The 16,586-nt window shown below is 38.3% G+C and overlaps 2 protein-coding genes and 1 non-coding gene across 3 annotated transcripts; 1 reads left to right on the top strand and 2 right to left on the bottom strand.

Annotated features, from left to right (window-relative positions):
• Nucleotides 1-4,027: 4,027 nt before the first annotated feature.
• On the bottom strand, nt 4,028-4,113 carry trnay-gua (transfer RNA tyrosine (anticodon GUA)). Its single transcript is given in 2 exon segments — nt 4,028-4,063; nt 4,077-4,113. It is a non-coding gene; the product is annotated as a tRNA-Tyr (tRNA).
• A 219-nt stretch (nt 4,114-4,332) lies between these two features.
• Nucleotides 4,333-10,257, top strand: trim55b (tripartite motif containing 55b). The gene is made up of 8 exons (XM_020925549.2): nt 4,333-4,982; nt 5,509-5,678; nt 6,170-6,347; nt 6,590-6,685; nt 8,577-8,810; nt 8,900-8,922; nt 9,198-9,322; nt 9,425-10,257. Exons 1-8 carry the CDS (start codon nt 4,854-4,856, stop codon nt 9,541-9,543), a joined length of 1,074 nt encoding a protein of 357 aa, XP_020781208.2. The 5' UTR covers nt 4,333-4,853; the 3' UTR covers nt 9,544-10,257.
• Nucleotides 10,258-11,127: 870 nt separating this feature from the next.
• crhb (corticotropin releasing hormone b) lies at nt 11,128-11,631 on the bottom strand. The gene has a single exon (XM_020925705.1). The coding sequence runs from the start codon at nt 11,629-11,631 to the stop codon at nt 11,128-11,130; it is 504 nt and encodes a 167-aa protein (XP_020781364.1).
• Between the last annotated feature and the right edge of the window lie 4,955 nt (nt 11,632-16,586).

Below are 16,586 nucleotides of genomic sequence, written 5' to 3'. Positions count from 1 at the left end.
AGGGTATTCCTCCACAACGGGGCTTGCCCTGCAGCGGTCCACATCATTGCCTGTGATTACCTTCCTCTCATGAGTCATACTACTTGGGAGCTTAGTCTCACTAGAGTTTGAAATACAGACTATAGGGAATACTTTGAAAATATAAAGTGGCTTTGTTGGAGGCTACTGAGGCTGAGGCAATTCACTCCTTTGTTGTCTGAGGCTATGGCTGTATTTTATGGTAGGCCTGAGCCCCATCCAACACTTATTTTTGTTTAACGTAAAGTACTGTTTACCTCTCAGATAACATATTGAGGAGTAAAAAGAAATACGCAATACCAAACCAAATCATAGACATCAGTGGGGTTTTGTGCCATGTGCAGTTGAACAATGGATGTGCCATGGCAACACTCAGTGCCAATGAAGCCATAATCCCCTCCCATTTTTACAGCTTTCAATCCAACTCCCCACTATCACAACCCCCACAAGGTGAGTCCTGTATTCTTCCTAAGCAACACTGCAGGCCACAAAATTATTGTAGGCCTATTTGCTGTTAGAGGACAATAATGAATTTATAATAATATGAAATAGATTAATGGTTCCTAGCCATAATTATATAGTAGGCCTACAGTCAAAGATTTATATTACTATCAGGCTGGAGGAGGGCATAGGTCTAGATGTATCCTAACATTCCTCATAGGACAGTACCAACACCATTATATGGCCATATATTTAGGCTTAAACAGAATGGTTAGTGATAATGTTAGGGATAATAATAGCGTATTGCCTTCTTCTAGATCTATTTGAGCAAACATCAATTGAGAAGAGAGTTGAACTCGTAGTACTCACAGTTCACCAAGCTGCTGTTGCCAGACAACTCAGAAAGTGCTTGATCTGACATATGACTACGTCAATACAACGTCATGACGGTACACATTTTACATTCTGTCCTCTAAGTGCACATTTGGGAACAGCTAAATGATACTTGGGGGGATTTTCTAATTAATTCCTTGCACAGCTCTTGGCCTCAGTCACACACAAACGAACAGGCTTGCACTTTCAGAGAGGGGTGTGTGCTCACAGGAAAAAGGTATGCTGCATACCTGATGATTCCCCTTGGGGTTCCAGCCTCCAAATGTGCTTATAAGGCCCCTGGTGCCCCACACCTCCGACACCAGGCAGACTCTGGGGAGATATTACGGTTTGCTTTGGTGTCACTAATTAATACAGCCATTAACAACACAGGGGATTTCTATTATCACTTCATAGGCCTAGTACATTATAACACTGTGGATGCACTATTAAATTTAGCTTGAGTTAACTGTTTGAGTGTGCACTTCTGATCCTTTATTCTTGTGTACTAAATCAATGTCCTTTCTAACACAATTAAAAGAGGCAACGAGTTGTGGATTTATAAAGGTAAGTAGATAGAGCCATCTAGTGGCATAAACCTGCAAATACAGTGCACATAATATTCATAATTTGGATGTTACATCAATAGTATTGATTAAATAGGAGGGTTTAGTTGGATAGGTAATTTAATTAAGTAGCCATTGCCATTTGTGGATACATTTAGGGCCTTGTTTTTCCAAATCTATAGAACGCCAATAGATATGACCTTTTTGTTGGAATAGTGGTATACAGAGCTTCTGTTTCAAACAATAGGCTTTGTGACAAGTTCTTTTGACATTTCTATGATGATTTCCGAAAGTCAACAAACGTCCTGTTTTCTTTCTTTCAACTGTCAACGCAACATTATTTGCTCACCACTAGAGGGCACTGTATTACCGCTAATGTACACACAGTGTCAATAATGTATCAACTCGGATCAAGTTACTAATACAACACTGAATAATTGGACTAAGAGTAGTTTGATGATTGTGAGCTGCTGTCATCTAACTAGACTCATGTGTTAGACAATACACAATATGTTTATACTATAGGAACTGGAAAAGTATGTTAGGGGAGACCATGGTTGGTTGTGACATGTGACAAGTTCATCAGAATGTCTTAGCTTTAAAATTCCATTTCAGCTCAAGAAAGAATGTTAAAGTCTCAGGCAACAAAATTAAATAGAAATGGTTCTCAGACCCCATGGGGTGGTTGTCACTATGCTTTTTTTTAATACATGATAAATGTGATTAATCTTTGGTTAAAATTTTCAATGTGAAATTGTATTGCCTTCTAGCAATAATTATCACCAATGAATCAGAGAAATTTAAATGCCAAGAAAATCACAAATTTCTATTAAAAACATGCATTTCATTATGTTTGTAAAACAATATATGTAGTGACCAATAATTTTTGAGCAGGATGACACAGGACAGTGAAGTGATTATATTAGCTGAGACTTTAAGCTTCTTACCTTCACTAAAATGGAATATTTAAGATACAGTGTACAATACAATACAATGATATGAGGAAAAACATTTTTTCCATAACACCCAGCCCTAGTAGAAAACATTGGCTGGTGGACAAATGAACAGATGCTCTATATTTACAAGCATGTGAGATAATTTTAAGAGTTTTAGCAGAATAAGCCCTGCCTTTGCCACTGTGCAGAGGTTTGAGCACACCCCACTTTCCTGACCATCAGCTGCAGTGGAACCTATTAACATGCTGGCGTATCTTTTACGTCACTCTAGTAGAAAGTGTTATAAAACTCACATACAAATTCATCCCATTTATAGAATCCTTTGCCATAAAATATGAATATGACAAACATATAGCTACTTACTATTTTATACAAATTATCTAACCCAATAGTTCCCACCTTTTTTTTTCTTGAAACCCCCTGTCGCCTACCCAGCCTATATTGGAGACTTGTCAGGCCTATCCAGACCAAAAATTATATAAATATTCTTAATATTTACTTTTCCAGACAAATAAACCTAAATTGAAATTTTGTATTCTTATGCACATTTTCCACCTATTTTGTTGGATTTTTACTATCTATTGACAAACAGGCTAAGCCCCTGTCTCATCTTGCTGAAACAAATGTGTAAATTGTGGCGCATGTTCAAGTATGCATATCCGTAACAACAGTACCAATATTAAAAGCACTATTAACATTGAAGGTGCCAAAGATTAGGACCAAAGGCCTTGAACTAGTTAGATAAAATATGTTTGATGCACTGACCCTCTGACCCTACAATCCATGGTGACCAATGGAATTTATGACAAATACGAGAATCAAATTAGGCTAGAATATGAAATGTTTTTTATTACTTAGATTTATTCCTTGATGTTTTTTAATTCACTTGATCTACTGTTCAAATTGTTTGAATACTGTTATTGCAGTGCCACTTTTGGCACCTATAAAAATGCACTTAACTTCAAAGGCCTGCAAGGTAGACCATTTTATTGTATATAGTTTATGACAGGACCTATGTCCCACTTACCTGAAAATATGAAACTGAAGATCTTTTCTGGCTTCAGCATTTCATCCTGGGTATAGACCATCATAACAGAAAACACTAAACAAAATACAATAATGCTATGGTCATGGTACTTTAGATCTCCAGTAATATAAGCATGTGATCTACTACATAATATGACAGCTTTTTATTTGATAGACTGCAAAATTGTGAGTCAGACACTAATAGCTTCAGGATATGAATAGGTTTACTTCCTGGAGGAATAAATTTCTTCCACTTAATTGGTCTCATTAAATGTACTTTTAGGCGCTGGTTAAAAGGTGAGCATTTGAGCTTTGCCTGCTTTTTGTTAATGAATATGTAATCACTAGCTCACACTAACTCACCCCTTTAAAGAGACATGATTAAAAGTGTTAGGTCGCTTACTACATATAGGTCTTACAAAAAGACATCAGAAGTAAAGGCCAGAAAACGCATAGAACTAACAGTTGGTTGAATAAAGTGTAACTTAATATTACTAAACGTAATCTAAGTAATTTAAATTAAGTCATTAATGAGGTTAAGCCTACTTCTTTGGTTGTATTATACTTCCATGAGTAGATCAGGGGTGCACAGTACAGTTTATACGCTTTAAAATAATAGGAAAGATGCATTGTGGGAAAAGTAACCGCTCCTTCGAGCCGGATTCGAACCAGCGACCTAAGGATTTCCGTGTTACCGCTACAGTCCTCCGCTCTACCAACTGAGCTATCGAAGGAGATATGCATGAAGGTTTTAAAATAAAATTTCGTCAGACTTTACAAATCCAGCTAAAAAAAATAGTTCAAATACCGTACGTTGTGTAGGTACAATTACTCCGCGATGTGATACAGACTAGTAGTTGGTATGGTGCGAAAGTTTTGTTTGTTTTTTTATGATGTTGCGCACGTACAATCCATAGTTGCGCAATAGGTTATAGCAAGTTAAAGGCCTTACACTATACTGATTGCGTAACAGGTTTCATAGGATAAACGTATTTCCTATGAAACGTATTTTCCTCGTATATTTGCTTTCAAGATGTTACAGCTTGCAATCATAGTCGAAAAAAATCTTTGTAGGCCCACTTAATGTTCGAACATACGGTACGTAACTTAGATCAGGCCAAGTGTAAGTTAACTGGACCACTTTGCCCAGTAAAGTAGGCCTAAATACCAAATCTATGGGTCCTCACAGGCAGCTGATCGTGTGCCTTGTGGAGGGTTCAACAGCTGTTCTGTAGGTTTCTGCCCTACTGGGTTTCAAATATGGGCAGGGTAAAAATGGCACCCTTTGACATGGCAGCAATAGCTGCTAAAAACAGAACTGACACCAACAAGATAGTGGGCCACACCAGCTAGGACAAGAGGAACAAGACAGTATTCGGCCTGAAACTTTACAGAGCATAATAAGCCTTGATTTGTTCTTCGTCTTTTTACGCTATACCCTGTTGATATTGGTTTACGCGGACCAGTATTTGCCATGAATACGATGGACAATTTGGAAAAACAACTGATTTGTCCAATATGTCTGGAAATGTTTACAAAGCCAGTGGTCATATTGCCTTGTCAACATAACCTCTGCAGGAAATGTGCCAACGACGTTTTTCAGGTAAGTTAAGTTAAGTGTCTGTTCATTTACTCCACGTTATTTAGGCATATTTGAGATTCAGGCTGTAGAAAGTGGTAGGTCATCCCTAAAATGATACATCTAGACCTAGGCTAGGTCATTGAAATTTCAAACATGGGGCATAGTACTGATTTTTTTTATTCTGTTTTTGTTTTAATAATGTTGCTTTATGAATATTACACTATCCACAACTATCTATTTGATCAGAGTATTCTATCTTTTATTGGACATAACTCTAGCTGTTGTTCTTCCAGTGATTTCCCACAATTGTAGAGAAAGTGCCAGCTAAAAATACTCCGGCCTTGTGGGCTTTACATCTATACATCTATACAGTGTTGTGAAGTTGAAATAATGTTGACTATGTGAGTTTATGTAGTTTAGCGTGGCTTAAGTGAATAACATATGTTGGATATGTTTTATTACATTTTAGCCTGTCATTTTTGGCTGTAATTTCTAACAACTGAAATATTTTTTGTATTCTAAAATCTGGAATCATGTCTTCATTTAGGCAGCAAATCCTTATCTACCCACCAGGGCTGGCTCCTTAACGTCTGGGGGCCGCTTCAGATGCCCATCCTGCAGACATGAGGTAGTACTGGATCGCCATGGAGTTTATGGACTGCAGAGGAACTTGCTGGTTGAGAATATCATTGATATGTTCAAGCAAGAGTCCAGTAGGTAAGGCATTTCAAACAAACAAAACTTGTTCTATACGAATGTATGTATACCGGAAAAGGTCACTCAAAGTTATAGATTATACCTTTGTATTTGTCTCAATGATTATAGTATTGTTGACATAGAGTTTATAACATGGTGTTGTATTCTTGTGACCTTGCTCAAAGCTGTTCATTCAATGATGAAATGGAAATATGAAGTATAATCTAAATGTTGGATTCAGAAAGTTGTTGTGAGTGTTATTAGCACTTTTTATTGTAGGAATTCTTCAAAAGTGTATTTATACATTTTCTCCATATTCTGTTGTCTATATTTGGCAACACAATGATTACTTTGCCGACAGCGTTTTGCGCATGGCGAGGTGTGAGTGATGGATTGTCAATACAGAACTGAGATGTGCTCTTGTGGCATTATCAAAGTGACATTATGCATCAAATTAACATGCCGTGCCAGGTATGAGCAGACAGTAAAGTAGCTCTGCTCTCGCTCAACAGCACAAAGCCTGAGCCGGTGAAGAAGGAGGAGACGCCCATGTGTGAAGTCCACAAAGAGGAAAAGATTAACATTTACTGTGTGACACATGGTGTGCCAACCTGCTCCATGTGCAAGGTGTTTGGGGCACATAAAGACTGTGAGGTGGCACCCATTACTAGTGTTTTCCAGACCAAAAAGGTGAGTTTAAAAGTAAAATAAACAAAAGTGATGTTTGTGACACATCTGTGATGTTATCATAATAATGATAATGACTATGATATTGCAGTTTACAAGCTTGAATATCCTCTACAGTTGGCATTATAGTAGAATGAAAATTATATATACACATGCGCACGCACGCACATACACACACACACATGCACACAACTGGTTTGATGTGTGATTGGCTCATATTATGTATGTTGATGTTGCCTCTACAGACGGAGCTCAGTGATGGGATTGCCATGATGGTTGGAACTAACGACCGGATGCAGGGCATCATTAGTCAGTTGGAGGAAGCATGTCGTGCAATAGAGGTCAGTGTATAATAGGTGCAGTCACTCAGCCTCAGCCTGTACATGTGCTGCTCCACCTGTACAACAAGTGCAGTGGACTCTTTGGGTTTATAGACCAAGAGGTCCAGATGATGGTTCAGAAATATGTTATGCACACATTTTTGGAGTTTCAGCCTTGTAGCCAGCCATACCGTCTTCTCAAAGCCTGATCTTGTAAGATGCTAAGCAAGGCTGGGCCTTACTAACCAGTACTTGGATGGGAGACCACTGGGGGAAAATCAGGTGCCATGGTGGGGCACTAGTCGCAAAAACCGTCATTGTGTTCTTGGGCAAGGCATTTCACCTACATTGCCAAGTATGAAAGTGGTGTGTGCGTGAGTGATGGTGGTGGTCAGAGGGGCTGATGGCGCAGATTGGCAACCTCACTTCTGTCAATGTGCCCCAGGGCAGCTGAGGCTACAATAGTATCTTACCACCACAGGGTATGGAGTGAATGAATAATGATCTGTAAAGTGTCTTTTTGACATATGTCTGTGAAAAGTGCTATATAAATAAAAAACTTATTTGAAAGATGATGACATTACAAAGTCACTTTTACACTTGTCACCCTGTGACCTGAGCCTGCTTGCTCTTTCTTTTAGTCAACACCTCTAGTATTTTACATTCAAAGTAGTGGCTTTTCAGATAGCATCACAATTTTCTATAGGCGAATATTAATTCATAAAGATGATGTTTTTGTCAAAACACTAAATATTTTTGTTGTAATTCTAGTTTTTTACAGGCTCTGTACCTGATTTGAGTTTAAAAGCGAAAAAAAAAAAAAAAAACATGAATTAATTTTAAATGGTTTGTGGGGGTCCAAAAGTTATTCCTCACTTTGACCTCAAGAGTGGCTTTTACATTTTTACTTTTATCTGTATGGAGCAAGTCAAATTTTGCTCAAATACAAACACGCATTGGACAAAATCAGTCAGGACCTTAAAGTCTAGTCAAAATAGAAATTCTCAGGTTCAGCATGTGTGACTTCACTTTTTGGATATTTCAAGGCAGAGTGCAAAGTACAATGTGATTATTTGGAAAAACTGCTTTTGCCCCCATCTGGGAGTCATCACATTTGGAAAACCACCAGTAAGGTGAAGGTCGACATATAATGAGCGTGAATATTCTCTGCCTGTGCTGTGTCCTTGTAAAAAAGCACAACCTTGTAAGAGTACAATAAACAAAGAATCTCGGATGAATCGGATGCTTCTGTACAATAATCTCAATACAAAACACTTTCTACACAGAGCAAATAGTGGATGATGATGATAATGTTTGCATTGCATAGTGTAGATGTAACATCTCGGTGCTCGCTACAATAACGGAACTATGGGAGCAATAGGTTTTATTGTTGTGTTACCATTTAGCCTGAAAATATAAACAAAATCTGTTTGAATAAAAATAATAATTTTCAATATCAGTAATCTATAATCGTAATATTTTAGACATTTAACGAAAAGGATAAGACTGGAAAAAACATGTCCATATGTTATCAGGACAGTGGTTTAAGCAGAACGGAAATGATGCAACTTGAATGGGGTGGGTAATATTAACAAAATACATAACTGTATTTTTAATCATCCCCATGACGAGATGCAGCCAATATTATGGCAATCCGTCAAAAATGTGCTGGTTACTGTAAATATCTTGGTTAAGGTTCATGCACAAAACTAAACAGAAATACCACTTGGCAGGTTATGCTTTGAGTTACTGATCTTTTTATTTTAAATTTTCTCTGGTTTTCAGCCTTTTAATAATATTTGATATTCTAATTTTGCCTTTCCAAAACTACATTTTATTTACATTTCATTATTTGATAAATCTCCCACCTCTTATCATGAATATGGCCAAATGATGTCATGTGTACATCCAGGAAAACAGCTGTAGGCAAAAGACCCAGCTGTGTGAGAAGTTTGACCACTTGTACACGATCCTGGAGGACAAGAAGAGGGAGATGTGTCAGAAAGTGACAGCAGAGCAAGAGGAGAAAGTGAACTACATCCGAGGACTCACCCGGAAGTACGGAGACCACCTGGAGGAGAGCTGTAAGATCGTGGAGACCGGCATCCAGACCATGGAGGAGCAGGCACAGGCTGTGTTTTTACAGGTTAGAACAAGAGATGCATTGTCTTTTAATAAATACATTGATCTGACTATTAAATGTTTTTTCCTCTGTTTCATTCTTTTTATTGGAAGGTCACAAAGCCTCTCCTCCAAAAGTAAGTTTGGTCTTATTATTATACTATTTCTTACTGTGACTTAAATGCACTAGTAGTCCTGTTTCCTGGCAGACCTCCCCAGATGAAGACAACAGACAAGGGTTGCATGTCTGAGTAGTTGAAAGTAATTGTGTGAAGTGTAGCAAGCAAATCACTGTAATTATTCCAAAAATAAGTCATTGACCGTGGTGTGCATCAAGATTGATAGTATTTGTTCAGCAGTACAGTGATTCTGACTGATGAGTGACCCTAATTGCCCCTTTGCCATCCTAAAGGATTGCAGAGGCCTCAAGTATAGCGCACTTGGAAAAGGTTGAACGCGGCTATGAGAACATGGATCATTTTAGCGTTGACTTTAGACGAGAACGCCAGGCCCTAAGAAGCATTGACTTCATCCAAGGTAAAAAATAAATTGTGAAATTGCTCTAATTTGATCATTATTACTTCTTTTTGTATTGAGTCTGTAATTATTGCTATTATACATTTTTGTGTCTGGGTGCAGATGAAGATGACGAAGATGAGGATGGAGAGACAGAACTAAGCGATGCAGAGGTGACACAAGCCATACAAAATCTTTCTGTTAGTACGAGCAAGAGCCCTGGTACAGCCTCTAGCACCTGACAAGAGTGCAGCCCTCCTCTCCAAATAGCCATGTGTGAAAGTGGGGGTCCAGAGCTTAAACAGATTAGTGCAATTTTGGAAAAGCGTGAGTAGGTGACGTAGTTGTAGTTGTTGAATTACTAATTCCACTCTTTCTGTTGTGTTGTTAGCCATTCTCAAATGTTGTTATGTTTTCTTTTTTGGTGGTGGACATTGTGCGTGATGTGATCCCAAATGGATTTATTTATGTAGCTGACCTTCTTTCAACCATTTTGTTACAACTTTCAGTAGGGCTCCAAGTTGTCCTTCACCATGTATTCTTTTTACAACTTCTTTATTAGTTTGATAAATGAGTCAAATTTGGCTCTTTGACATTTCATAAACCAGGATGTCGTTTTTTATGTTAAACTTTGTCAGTAACAAAAGGCATTTTCAATAATATTTTACAGAGGATTGTTAAGTCTGATTTTGTTACTATATTAATGCACAGAAAAGCACATATACACTGAAAGAATCATTAGACTCAAATGTAATTTACTTAATTATTCTGAAACCAAAAAAGCATTTAAAGACATTACTGCTTTAGCAAATATTGCACCTGACATCCTGGGTGCTTCTTTAATCCTCTGATCTGTCCCACCATTGAGCCAGTCACACTGAGTCTCATCTACTGTAATTATTACCCCTCATTCTTCACAGAGGTGGATCCTTTACAAACAGCTCAATGTAGCACTAAGCCCCAAGTTGTGAAGTGGGCCAAATACAATAGGATGACTCGCATACACAGCTCCTGTTTGGTTTACTGTGACACTGAGAGTCAAGGAGCAGCACAGTGTATACTGGACACAGACTGTGCATTTCACACTCATTAATTATAAATGCTGCACCTTTCAGCTATAACTGGGTGTCTCTTTTTAATGTAATAAGGACAATTGCCTTTTCAGAATTAAAACTTACAAAAACCAACAACCCATGACTTAGTGACTTCAGGGTTATGCTTTATATGAGACATTTGTATTCAAGACTGACCTATTTTTCATAAATCAATAGGCATGTGTGTGTGCAAGGTCGCAACTACAGTGGATTTAGTAAGTGCTCTAGTAAATGAATATGGTTGCCAGTTTATTATTGGCACACATTTCACAAGTATAATACATGTTTATTGATCTAAGTAACAATGCAGAAAAAATGTAAGCATTCCTTTAAATTTTTTATTAGAAATATAGATGATGTTCTTTTGCACAACAAAAAATGACTGGTTGCACATAAGTTTATTAACAAATATCATAAATACATTGATAATCATAATCTAAAACAAAATAAAATTGTAATGATGCAATATGCAACTTATATCCAAACCATATAGGTTTTTCATCTCAAATATGAAGAACGGTCATATTCTACAGATTTGACACAAACATTTAAAATGGTAGTAAGGTACAATCGGATTTTTAAGAGCCAAGCCTGTTTTGATCAGGTAAAGCTTCTTTAAATAATTGTGATAAAGCAGCACTATATTGTACAGAGCATGTTTTGTGCTGATGGTCGAAATGGAAAGCAAAAATAAAATGGAAGGGAGATCTTTGGCGGGCTGGAGGGAGGACATCACTTTCCAAAGAGCTCCATCATCCTTCTGTTGTTTTGCGCTTGTTGAGCTAGCTGCTCCGCCTTGGACATCTCCATCATCTCCCGCAGCAGGTGGAAGGTCAGATCCAGAGATATCGGCGGTTCTTCGGACCTTCTCCCTCGCTCCATGGACTCGTCCCCGTGGTCAGCCAAGTCTCCTATGAGCGCTCTGATGTTGCCAACTTTGCCCTGTAAGAGACGCCGCGTCAGTTGGAGTTGGAGAGCTCTGTTGAAGACGGAGGAGGGTCCTCCGGGATACATTGAAGAAGTCGCTGGAAAAGAGTTCGAGTCCCCGTTGCCAAGCCGTATGAAATACTCCTCTCCGAGCCGCTCCAAGATAGGACCAGACTGCTGCTGGGAGTTCTGGTTCTGTGGAGCGGGGATGCGCAGGGCACTGCCAGGGCTCTCAATAGCCCGACATTCGTAGCGCGGTAAGAAGGCAACTAGCAGAATCACGGTGGTTCCGAGTAAATTGAGCTTCATGTCAGGATTTCAACTGGAATCTAAAGCACAGATAAATTCAACACATTACAGGTGTGTAAAAAAGAACCCGCGATATGAATGGTGCTGCAGAAAATTTACGCATTGCCAAAAGCCATTCCGTTAAAGAAATCACATATGAACTGTGATCAGAATCAGTTCATTACATATTTACAAGTTTGAATGGCACTGCCCTTTTTGTTTAAAATATATTTAAAGTGTAAAGTCCGTGCGAGGTGTGCGTAATGTTTGTGCGTAAAGACGCTTTTGAAGTCAAAATAATTTAGTTCAAGAACCAATAAAGTAGGCCTGCTTTACTAAAATAATAATAAGGAGAATGCCAAAAAACGCTAATCTTTAATAAATTAGTCTATCCAGCAAAGTATCAGACAAATACAGAGTATCAGAAGTAGGGTACTTTATATGCTATCCAAAGGACTACACGCATGAAAATGGAAGACATGAAACAAATCAGCATCACTTGAGTTCATACCTTAAATGTTTAGAGGAGATCCGGATCAGATGTTTGTGTTGCCAGGTGTATGGTAAAAGTCTTTCTCCTTGCCTGCGCTAAGAATCAAGTATAGCTTTAGTTCCTTAAAAAGAAGATGCTGAATGGACTTATATAGCCAAGCTCACTATAAGTGTTGCGCTCCAAAGTGAGATTGAGTCTGCGCGTTCCTACCGGGGTGTAATGTGAATGGACGCCTCTGACAAAGTGCTTTAGTTTAGATGAGATGAGTCATATGTGAGCGTGCGCGCGCGTGCACGTCAGTTTACCTCTGTGCTTTCAGCAGTGGCCTATAGGTGCCACACCTGACATTTTCACTTGAAAGGCTTAGTAAAAGTGATTGCACGGGTTTATGGGGGGTTTAAAAAGGAAGACGACCAACTAAACTGGAAGGACTGCCCTTAACTAAAAATACATTTCAATAAAACTTTTGGGAATATGGTGTTAAGAGCAAAATAAATTTATGTGACGGAGGCACACAAGTTAGTAAAGTGGATATATGAAGATTTACTCACTGTTCATTCAAAAGTTCCCATCTGCTAATGATGCTGTTCAGGCATGTTGATGAACTTTATTAAAGAAACATCAGACTTGTGATATACATACATACATATACAGTATACAACACAAAGATGGACATTGTCTCCTGTGATTCATTGCTGCTGAACATATTTGCGTCACAGCCTCTGCACCAGGTGCCACATTAAAGCTGGCAACATGCCTTCTGCAGACAAACCCATAACCACAATACACCTTTTTTATACAAATACATTTGTACTTCAAGTCATCTTTAAACTTGCATTTTCTTTCTTATGTGTAGCTAGTGTACTATTTATTATTCTCAGTTTGATCCTAAAATCCAAGAGAACCATTCTCACACTATTACTTTCTGGAATCGTACATTTATACAAGTATACGTGCCAAAACTAAACCTGTTGCATTCAGACGTCTGTAACTCAATCCGAATTGAGTTTCAGACTTATTTGAAGAGGTCAAAATGATTCGGCACATTTCGTGCACTCGAGTAATGAAGAACAAATTTGAGAGGCAGGCGTAGAGGATATTCACATTTGTGAAGGCATTGCATAAAGCTCTCTGAGCCTGTCTAGCTGTATGCCACCTTCCAAATTTATATGTTATTCTCATGGGAGATTTAAGTGGATTGAGGCACAGAGTGGAAGCAGTGTGAAGTTTTTTGTCCTGGGGCATCTTTTACTCTGTTGCTCTTCATGTTCAGCATAGCTTTGGGGAGGAAGTTGTCAAGTCCCATCAAAGAAACACATGTTGTCTGACACAAATAGCTAACACCCTCCGATTTGAAAGTGACTGCTTGTGGTCAACTCATGTCACCTCATTTTCAAATTACTGTCCTTCACTCTGAGAGAATCCTGTGACGCTGGAAAAAACCTGTTTAGACAAAGGCTATTAGAGATAAATCCTGCAATTAGTTTTGAAATAATGATTATGTGCCCCGTGGGAGGGGGATGGTGACACCTGCAATTCTCTTAACATAAACATATGGCTAAGTTAAGGAAGACTTGCTGTGGAATTTTACTACATGTGTAACTGTAAAACAAAAACTTAAAGGCAGTTGCCCAAACAAATATAGACCCATTGTTCTGGTTCCACTTTTTCTGAGCTTTTAGCTTTTACCCTCCTCAGCATCTTCTTGAAGATTTCTTGGTAATTTTGTCTTCCACAATTATAGAGTTGCCGTACAAGATTTTTCCATAATGTTAAGTTGATAAGGGCACACAAGGTCACCAGTCCAGTACTTATCAGTCTAAAGCATTTTTGCTCAAATATGGTAGCTCTCCCTACCAGCCATAACCAATAACCAGCTCTGAAATTTAAGACCAATCATCTCTCTGCCCTGTGCTATAACCAAATTATTATACACCCATGACATTGAAAGAACTGTTATTAATAATCAAGGTCACAGTAGCTGTTGTAATAAGAATTAACTAATGTTGTGGAATAGGCCTAAGGCTCTCTTCACAGACCCACGTCGCCTCCACTGCAGCTCAGGTGTCCTTCTCCTTTATAGCGTTGTGATATAAGCTCTTAAAAACACCAAGTGCCCTTTCAAAAACACTAACAGAAGTGGCCTTTTTTACCAGACGCCAACCAACAAGTGATCAACCCTATTACAAATAAAAAACTAGAAAGAAACAAAAAGAGCAACACTGGCACGGCCTGATAGGTCACAAAATAGGTCTAACCATATAGCGCCTAAATATTTTCTCTTTTTTTTTGTTCAAGTTGTCAAGCCTTTGTTTTACATTGACTTTTACTTCTACTTATTTTGCATTGTCAACAGGTTTCTAGATCTCCAAACCATTCTAGATCTTCAAATCAAACATGACAACAAAACACCAGTCCAAAAACTTGCTAACATCTCTTTATCTTTAACACTGCAAGTCAACTGTCTCTTGAGTGCAGTTAATTACACAACATATTTATTTATCCAGGCTGGGGACCATGAAGTGATCCCGCTTGTACTCGCTAGCAATAATTAACTACAACTAAAACATGCGATTTACTATCTTTACATATGAATCTTTACTTACATTGTGTGTCAGGATAGGTCATCCAGAAAAGACTTGCGTAATATATAGCTCTTAGGCTGTGGGGAATTTCTTTTAAAAGCAGAGTGGAAGTCTGTTTTTCCTTCCAACTAACTCTTCATAATTGAAATGATCAGCTATATTCTCGCTTCCGAACATGTCATCTTTTAAAAATTCAAAGTGGCGAGGCAGCTGGCTTTTTGCAATCTCATGGGATGGATCTTTTGCTATAGTGGCCACACTCCAAGCTGTAATGACATGTGAAGTAAAACTGTCTATAATGCAAGTTTGAAGCCCAGGGGCATTACAGCACTGAAGGTGTTAACCCTGAGTGTGCCTTAATGTGAGGAGACGTCCATTTTCTTACTCTTATTTTACTGATGCATGTCACAGATGAATATTTTGTACAATCTTTTCATAATAATGTGGCAAAATTGTGGTTTTGAGAACTAATGTAGGTCAAAGTAATTGGGCCAAGAGTGAAGCCCACTTTTCACATTCTCTTCAAACCCCTCACTTCATACATTCACTTTTCAGCATAGACTCATGATGACTACTTCACTCTTTTATTGTACCTATTGTATGTTAAGACATGTTCAACCAATTTAGAAGCAATCATAGCCAATCATTTAAACTCATATTGCGAAGATGGACTGAAGTCACCCCGAGCTCAGTACGATTTGATTGACAGCTTTCTTATACAAAGACAGTGACGGATATTGAACGGGTCAAGAGTAAAAGAAAAAAGTTGAAATCTCCAGTGATCTTTTAAAATAGCACATTTCCCCAAAGAATTAAAGAAATCTCCCCGTGTCCCTCAGAATCTGTCAGTTCTGAGCTGAGCGAACCAATAATGCTGCTTTTATATAACTCCACATTGAGAAATAAAGGGAGTTGTTTTTGTGTTGTTTTGAAGGGCAGATAGAGTCGCACAGTGCATTTACTGTCAAGCTAAAGGCTAATGAGGGAAAACTGTCAGTGTGGCAGAGCAAGGATATTGTCTTCTTTTGCATCTTCGTTCAAGCATGTACGACCCTTCTTTAAGAGCAGTCTGACAAAGCCTCTTAAAATAAATCTATCAATTTCAACAACAAGCAGATATCAATTATTCCAATAAGGACGACTTCCTCATTTTTCCTCCAAATATTGTGTGTGCAAACAGAGGGCTTCCTGTCTCATCTTAAGGCCACAGTCTTTACAGATGAGAGGGCTGGACATTGGCCCCATAGCGATTAGAATAATGCATTGTTCATCAGCACATTAAACCGGATACAAGCCAGTGAAGATGCAGTCAGATTGAATGTGATGCTTGTTTGTGAAGACTTTCCAGCTGTAAAAGTGTGACTTCTGCTGCTTTTTATTTAACAATTTTGGCGATACTTAAAACACATTTTCTGTACAATTAAAACATTTAGTTCACAGTTTGTATCCTAGAGTAAACCCAGTGAGTCATCCTGTATTTTCCCAGTGAGGACTCGAGGATTTGAGGGTGACGGCGCATTGTGTAAGAGCGACTCCTCTCTCCTAGTTTGGAGAAAACATATTGTGCTTATTATTTCTGTGCTCTACCAAAAATAGCACTACAGACAATGTTTAAAACAATAAATCTAAAGTTAGAAAACCCAAAGGATCTTTAAGAGCCATGCACAAGGACTTATTAAGAGCACAGTGGAACTCCATGTATCGATTCATCTCTGAAGGTCGAGCCATTTTAGACTTGCATTTTAATTAAAATATTACTTTGTGTAAAGGCAAGAAAACAATAGCGCCTGAATGATGATTTAATATTGGCATAAGAACAAAAAACATTTATTGTGACCAAGTCAAAATACAGTCATTTAAATTCGGTCTAGACGTAAGTATAAAGTGCTTTTTATGTT

Source organism: Boleophthalmus pectinirostris, unplaced genomic scaffold, assembly GCF_026225935.1.
Source record: "Boleophthalmus pectinirostris isolate CB_2022bp ecotype Guang Dong unplaced genomic scaffold, ASM2622593v1 HiC_scaffold_15, whole genome shotgun sequence".
In the NCBI taxonomy this organism is placed as follows: Eukaryota; Metazoa; Chordata; class Actinopteri; order Gobiiformes; family Gobiidae; genus Boleophthalmus; species Boleophthalmus pectinirostris.
This window is presented reverse-complemented; position numbering and strand designations above follow the sequence as displayed.

Excerpts from the sequence above, each read along its gene's own strand:
- trim55b (XM_020925549.2), top strand. The coding sequence starts at position 4,854 with ATGAATACGATGGACAATTTGGAAAAACAACTGATTTGTCCAATATGT. Across the intron at positions 6,348-6,589 it reads GTGTTTTCCAGACCAAAAAG|ACGGAGCTCAGTGATGGGAT; the intron begins GTGAGTTTAAAA and ends TTGCCTCTACAG. Across the intron at positions 6,686-8,576 it reads AAGCATGTCGTGCAATAGAG|GAAAACAGCTGTAGGCAAAA; the intron begins GTCAGTGTATAA and ends GTGTACATCCAG.
- crhb (XM_020925705.1), bottom strand. The coding sequence starts at position 11,631 with ATGAAGCTCAATTTACTCGGAACCACCGTGATTCTGCTAGTTGCCTTC.